General features: G+C 49.2%; 1 protein-coding gene across 1 annotated transcript; it reads right to left on the reverse strand.

The window, feature by feature from the left end:
• Nucleotides 1-1,664: 1,664 nt before the first annotated feature.
• TUBA1B (tubulin alpha 1b) lies at nt 1,665-6,522 on the reverse strand. The gene is made up of 4 exons (XM_077297484.1): nt 5,845-6,522; nt 4,704-4,926; nt 3,956-4,104; nt 1,665-2,833 (listed from the first exon to the last, which is right to left on the reverse strand). Exons 1-4 carry the CDS (start codon nt 5,845-5,847, stop codon nt 1,853-1,855), a joined length of 1,356 nt encoding a protein of 451 aa, XP_077153599.1. The 5' UTR covers nt 5,848-6,522; the 3' UTR covers nt 1,665-1,852.
• Between the last annotated feature and the right edge of the window lie 1,208 nt (nt 6,523-7,730).

The raw sequence follows: 7,730 nt of genomic DNA on the forward strand, positions 1-7,730 counted from the left end.
TGGGATACAATCTTGGAGATGGGAATACCGCTTCGGATAGGTCAATATCTGATTAGTGGGGTGTGGCACTACTGTCAGCTTGTTTTCAGTGTTGGTCCGGATTGCCCAGCTACAGAGCCGCTATCTACAGTATAGTAGCCAGATACTGCACACCTGCCTCCCATAGGGGGCGGATGTATAGCACCTGGCCGCGGCCACTATACAGTAGACACAGCTGTGCATCTCCATAAGTGAGTTCTGGCAAAAACAGAGAACAGCTGATTGGTGTAGGTGCCTCACACCCACCGATCAGACTTTCATGACTTATTCGGCTATGTGCACACGTTGCGGATTAGGCTTAGGAATGTCTGGTGCGGATTCTGCCTCTCCTGGCAGAAAACGCACCTGCGGATTTGTTGCGTTTTTGCTGCGGTTTTCTTGCGGATTTGCTGTGGTTTTTTATAATGGAGTGGGTACAAAAACGCTGCAGATTCACAAAAAAGAAGTGACATGCTACTTCTTTTAAACCGCAGCGGATTTTCCGCAAAGTGTGCACAGCATTTTTTTTTCCTCATTGATTTACATTGTACTGTAAATCATTGCGGATCTGCAGCGTTTCTGCACCTCAAAAAACGCTGCGGATCCACAGCAAATCCGCAACATGTGCACATACCCTTCTAGGTCATCAATGTTAAAGTAGGTGAACAACCTCTTTAGGCTATGTGCACACATTGCAGATTCTCTGCGGATCCGCAGCGTTTTTTGAGGTGCAGAAACGCTGCAGATCCGCAATTGATTTACAGTACAATGTAAATCAATGAGAAAAAAAAATGCTGTGCATACTTTGTGGAAAATCCGCTGCGGTTTAAAAGAAGTAGCATGTCACTTTTTTGTGAATCTGCAGCGTTTTTGTACCCACTCCATTATAGAATACCGCAGGTGTAAAAACCGCAGCAAATCCGCAAGAAAACTACAGCAAAAACACACAAAAAACACGACAAATCCGCAGGTGCATTTTCTGCCAGGAGAGGCAGAATCCGCGCCAGAAATTCCTAAGCCTAGTCCGCAACGTGTGTACATAGCCTTAAGGACTACATAGCAGAAGCTCACTTATAATGCAAGCAGAGTCAGTAGTATTTTAGTAAAAAAATAAATAAATTAGGTAACCCAGCTTGTAAGTGTCGCTGTCCCTACTTTACGTAGTTCTCAGTAGTATAATCTCAGTGACGGATTCTGTGCACATGTAATCAATAAATAATTCAAGGTGATTACCGGTAGTTTAGAGAATGTACGTGAAAGACTTTTTGTCATCTTGCATGTAAATGAATTTGGCGGGACAAGTTTTGGGTCATATGGGCGGGGTTTTCGGGTGTTTGATTCACCCTTTCCTTACCCGCTGGCTGCATGCTGGCCGCAATATTGGCAATATTGCCTTGCGCAGACATGTACTCCGGAGGACAGAGAATGAACTTCAATCCAATATTGCGGCCAGCATGCAGCCAGCGGGTAAGGAAAGGGTGAATCAAACACCCGAAAACCCCACCCATATGACCCAAAACTGGTCCCGCCAAATTCAGGTGACAGGTTCCCTTTAAGTTTCCTCAATACTTCATTTTTCATAATAGTAGAAATGTAAATGCATCCTGCAATACATGTCTAGTTTCCACCAAAAATCGAGACACAAGGTTTCTTTGACTTTTATTCCAGATCTGATAGTTACAATGATGGAACAATGACATGATCGCAAATTTTGTAACTAAAAACAGATTGTCACACCTGCATCTGTCAAACCAATTCACAGGTACGGCAATACAGATTAAAAAGCTTCATTCTGATGGATAAAACACATGCCTGTAAAGTAACAACATCTGGTTTAATACTCTTCTCCTTCCTCCTCGCCCTCTCCCTCCACAGAGTCGACACCAACTTCCTCATAATCCTTCTCCAGAGCAGCCATGTCCTCACGAGCCTCAGAGAACTCTCCCTCCTCCATACCCTCACCTACATACCAGTGCACAAAGGCACGCTTGGCATACATCAGGTCAAACTTATGGTCCAGTCTTGCCCAGGCCTCTGCAATAGCAGTGGTGTTGCTCAGCATACACACAGCACGCTGGACCTTGGCCAGATCCCCACCTGGAACCACAGTTGGTGGCTGATAGTTAATACCAACCTTAAAACCAGTTGGGCACCAGTCCACAAACTGGATACTACGTTTGGTCTTGATGGTGGCAATAGCTGCATTTACATCTTTGGGCACTACATCACCACGGTACAACAGGCAGCAAGCCATGTATTTACCATGACGTGGGTCACATTTCACCATCTGGTTGGCTGGCTCAAAGCAAGCATTGGTGATCTCAGCCACAGAAAGCTGCTCATGGTAGGCTTTCTCTGCAGAGATGACTGGGGCATAAGTGGCAAGAGGGAAGTGGATACGAGGATAGGGCACCAAGTTAGTCTGGAACTCTGTCAGATCTACATTCAGGGCTCCATCAAACCTGAGGGAAGCTGTAATAGAGGACACTATCTGACTAATAAGGCGGTTCAAGTTGGTGTAAGTTGGGCGCTCAATATCTAGATTTCTACGGCAGATGTCATAGATGGCCTCATTGTCCACCATGAAAGCACAGTCAGAATGCTCAAGGGTGGTGTGAGTGGTAAGGATGGAATTGTAGGGTTCAACAACAGCGGTGGACACTTGGGGAGCTGGGTAGATGGAGAACTCCAGCTTGGACTTCTTTCCATAATCAACAGAGAGACGTTCCATCAGTAGAGAGGTGAAGCCAGAACCAGTGCCACCACCGAAGCTGTGGAAAACCAGGAAACCCTGAAGACCTGTGCACTGGTCAGCCTGTGGAAAACATGAGGCACAGCATGTTACGATTAAAAACATTTTTAACGTGTCATCTGATATATAACCACAAATAATGTACTTGCAGTGGGACTACAAGACTGAGAGCAAACAACATGACAGATTAAGGGTACCGTCACACAGTGCAATTTTGATCGCTACGACGGCACGATTCGTGACGTTCCAGCGATGTATTTACGATATCGCTGTGTCTGACACGCTACTGCGATCCGGATCCCCGCTGAGAATCGTAAGTCGTAGCAGATCGTTTGAAACTTTCTTTCGTCGTCTAGTGTCCCGCTGTGGCGGCATGATTGCATTGTGTGACACAGGTTGTATACGATGTGCGCACAGTAACCTACGGCTTCTACATCGCAAATACGTCATGAAATTATCGCTCCAGCGCCGTGTATTGCAACGTGTGACCGCAGTATACGATGCTGGAGCGATACTTATACGACGCTGCAACGTCACGAATCGTGCCGTCGTAGCGATGAAAATGGCACTGTGTGACGGTACCCTAAGTCAATGCAAGGCTAAACTCCCCCCACCGACAATAATGATGTGCAGCTCCAAAAGTAGAGGTTAGTCAGAAGTATCTGGGCATGGTCAACAATTTACACCCCCTCTGCATACCATATAAAGTTGGGACAGCTGCTGGCCAATACATGGCTAAAGATTGTTCAGCTAATGTAAATTACTGCCCTAGTGGATCGCAACTATGTAGTGTAGTGGCCATCCACTGCCTAGTAACTCCCAAAACATTAACGCTTAGCTCCAGTATTAAAACTGGTACCTGATTTCGCAGCTCACCCCTTTTCAAGTGAAGGGATGGTCTCTAATACTAGAAACAACCCACTGATATATCGGAACAATTTCAGAGAACCTACAAACAAATCATGTAAATACACCTAACAACTTATGTAGGTCGTTACAGACACTTAAATGAGATTACAAAAGAAGACGTCTGTTAGGAGTACAATGATCCCGACACATGAAGTCCGTTTTCTTTAGTCCTGATAATCTTCCCTAACAAGCTTGTATAAGCCGCTCCAATCTAAGCCACTTGTCGTTCAGGTTTACTGGTCAATGTACAATTAACAGCCATACGCATTTGCTCACCAGTTTACGAATCCTGTCCAGCACCAGATCAATAATTTCCTTGCCGATAGTGTAGTGCCCACGGGCATAGTTATTGGCAGCATCTTCCTTTCCAGTAATTAGCTGTTCTGGATGGAATAGTTGACGGTAGGTTCCAGAGCGGACTTCATCTGCAAAGAAAAACCATAGGTATTGCACAGGTCAAAGAGAAAGCAACAAAGTCTAACTGATTGAGGGTCCTCTCTCCTCTGTACCAGTCTGTCATTGTTAGTTTGTTTACTGTAAGCGATATCCGTATGTAACCCCTCCTCATGTACAGCACCATGGAATCAATGGTACTCTACAAATATAAAATAACTAGATTGTGGCCCGATTCTAACGCATCGGGTATTCTAGAATATGCATGTCCCCGTAGTATATGGACAATGATGATTCCAGAATTTGCGGCAGACTGTGCCCGTCGCTGATTGGTCGAGGCAACCTTTATGACATCATCATCGCCATGGCAACCATTATGACATCTACGTCGATACTGTGCCCGTCGCTGATTGGTCGAGGCCTGGCGGCAGACTGTGCCCGTCGCTGATTGGTCGAGGCAACCTTTATGACATCGTCGCCATGCTGTGCCTGTCGCTGATTGGTCGAGGCCTGGCGGCCTCGACCAATCAGAGACGCAGGATTTCCAGGACAGACAGACAGACAGACGGAAAAACCCTTAGACAATTATATATATAGATAGTAGAGCAAAAACACAATAACATATCCTCACCAATGACTGTGGGCTCCAGGTCCACAAACACAGCCCTAGGGACATGTTTGCCAGCTCCAGTCTCGCTGAAGAAAGTGTTGAAGGAATCGTCCCCTCCTCCGATGGTCTTGTCACTGGGCATCTGCCCATCAGGCTGGATGCCATGTTCCAGGCAGTAGAGCTCCCAGCAGGCATTACCGATCTGCACACCGGCCTGACCAACGTGGATAGAGATGCACTCACGCTGGAAGGAAAGAGCAAGAAAATCATACGATTAGGACTTCTGTTCCAAGGCAACACAATGCAGGACTTTTCTGCCATCTCTCGTGTAGTATCGGCACTACCGCCGCGTGTCTATAGCAGGGAATGTCATCCTGTGGCTCTCCAGCATGCAGGACACTGATGGGTCTAAGCCTTACAGACAAGGCAGAAGTCGCCACATTGGGAGGAACTTTCCGAACATGCTCCCCCAAGCAACATGAGCAGATGTTCTTTCCTGCTGCATTTTAGAGGGTTAATGCTAATACCCAAGCTGATGTGCCTACCAGTCCCTCCGCCCCCCGCCGTCAGCTGACTTCCACGTTAGCACACAAGTCTCCACTGCTCTGCCCACCCCCACATTTCATCCTGACTGTGAAAGAGGGACAGAAGCCATCAAGTGAATGAGGATTATCCTGAGCCTTCTGTAGTCAGCAATGGCGGTTACTCCTCAGTCTCAGCACCATGCAGTAGGCTGAGCAGATACTGGCAGTGCTAGGATGCCAGTGCTGCACTCTACTGCTCTCTGCAGCTTTACTGGAGGGTGGATCCAGTGGGATTACTGACCTGCTCTCATCCTTGCAGTGATCACACATAGGGCCATTCCCTGACATTAGTGAGGGCCCCATGCACAGTCCTCACCCTGGAGAAGTGTGCCCACTGTGCAGAACAGCCCTGCACCGGAAGAGGGGCCCTCTCCCCCAACAGCGGCCCCTCCACAGCGGGGAGACCTGTCCATGGGGTTGGGGGGCACAGAAGAATCACATCGCCCCCTCTATGATACAAGATGCCGCCACCCATGACTCTCCCACCCCCGAAATGACATCGCAGCCTGAGTAAGAGCTAGCCATCAGCCAAGCCATAGGGAGGGAGAAGACTGCAGAGAAAACTGCTGCGTACTCACCATGCTGAGAGATGAGGATTCAGAGAAGAGCAAGAAGAAAAATAAAAAAATAAAATGAGCGTTCACTTTATCCAACAGCTACGAGCGGATGTAAGTAACAGAATGGAAAATCCGAGCCGAGCCCTCCGCTTTTATATCACTAGGTGTGTGACGTCAGCCCTAGATATGCTAATGAGATGCTGTAATCCTCTGATTGGCTGAGGCGCTGCAGAGAGATGTACGAATCTGGGAGGCGGGAGCTGCAGCAGTGATGAGAGACGCCGCAGCCTCATGTACCCAATATGGCGGCCGTGCTCTCCTCACCCGGCAGGACTCGGGATGCTTATGGCGGCTGCAGCTGCCGTGATAATGACATATGCAGTGTGATAATGTCAGGGGACCACGGGAATAAGTCACGTGCTAGAACCACACGGGCAGCCGCAATGCAGAGAAATGAAGGGTGGGAAGGGAATAACTCCCCCCACTCAGGATGTGACTCAGTCCGGCCTGGTGTACAGTCACCGCGGCTCCATCACACCCTCAGAGCCCCGGCCATGGGCCGCCATGTGTCAGGGTGACCGGGGAGGCTGCGGTACACTGCGGCATCTGTGCTGTGCTGGCGCAGGGCCAGTCCCGGGAGCCGCCCAGCTCTGCTCATCCGAGCCCGCCCGGTCCTCACTGGTCCACCACCAGGTCTGCGGGCAATGGTGGTGCTGGTCTTATTGACAGGTTGTCACCCGGGGGTTATATACAGGCTCTCACCTGAGGGTTATATACAGGCTCTCACCCGAGGGTTATATACAGGCTGTCACCCGGGGGTTATATACAGGCTGTCACCCGGGGGGGTTATATACAGGCTGTCACCCGGGGGTTATATACAGGCTGTCACCCGGGGGTTATATGCAGGCTGTCACCCGGGGGTTATATACAGGCTGTCACCTGGGGGTTATATGCAGGCTGTCACCTGAGGGTTATATACAGGCTGTCACCTGAGGGTTATATACAGGCTGTCACCTGAGGGTTATATACAGGCTGTCACCCGGGGGTTATATACAGGCTCTCACCCGAGGGTTATATACAGGCTGTCACCCGAGGGTTATATACAGGCTGTCACCCGAGGGTTATATACAGGGGGGGTTATATACAGGCTGTCACCCGGGGGTTATATACAGGCTCTCACCTGAGGGTTATATACAGGCTGTCACCCGGGGGTTATATACAGGCTCTCACCCGGGGTTATATACAGGCTGTCACCCGAGGGTTATATACAGGCTCTCACCCGGGGGTTATATGCAGGCTGTCACCCGAGGGTTATATACAGGCTGTCACCCGGGGGTTATATACAGGCTCTCACCCGGGGGGTTATATAGAGGCTGTCACCCGGGGGGTTATATACAGGCTGTCACCCGGGGGTTATATACAGGCTGTCACCCGAGGGTTATATGCAGGCTGTCACCCGAGGGTTATATGCAGGCTGTCACCTGGGGGTTATATGCAGGCTGTCACCCGAGGGTTATATACAGGCTGTCACCTGAGGGTTATATACAGGCTGTCACCTGAGGGTTATATACAGGCTGTCACCTGGGGGTTATATGCAGGCTGTCACCTGAGGGTTATATACAGGCTGTCACCTGAGGGTTATATACAGGCTGTCACCCGGGGGTTATATACAGGCTCTCACCCGAGGGTTATATACAGGCTGTCACCCGAGGGTTATATACAGGCTGTCACCCGAGGGTTATATACAGGGGGGGTTATATACAGGCTGTCACCCGGGGGTTATATACAGGCTCTCACCTGAGGGTTATATACAGGCTGTCACCTGGGGGTTATATACAGGCTCTCACCCGGGGTTATATACAGGCTGTCACCCGAGGGTTATATACAGGCTCTCACCCGGGGGTTAT

The sequence above is a fragment of the Ranitomeya variabilis genome, chromosome 3 (genome assembly GCF_051348905.1).
Source record: "Ranitomeya variabilis isolate aRanVar5 chromosome 3, aRanVar5.hap1, whole genome shotgun sequence".
In the NCBI taxonomy this organism is placed as follows: Eukaryota; Metazoa; Chordata; class Amphibia; order Anura; family Dendrobatidae; genus Ranitomeya; species Ranitomeya variabilis.

Excerpts from the sequence above, each read along its gene's own strand:
- TUBA1B (XM_077297484.1), bottom strand. Across the intron at positions 4,105-4,703 it reads CCTGGAGCCCACAGTCATTG|ATGAAGTCCGCTCTGGAACC; the intron begins GTGAGGATATGT and ends TTTTCTTTGCAG. Across the intron at positions 2,834-3,955 it reads TGGACAGGATTCGTAAACTG|GCTGACCAGTGCACAGGTCT; the intron begins GTGAGCAAATGC and ends TGTTTTCCACAG.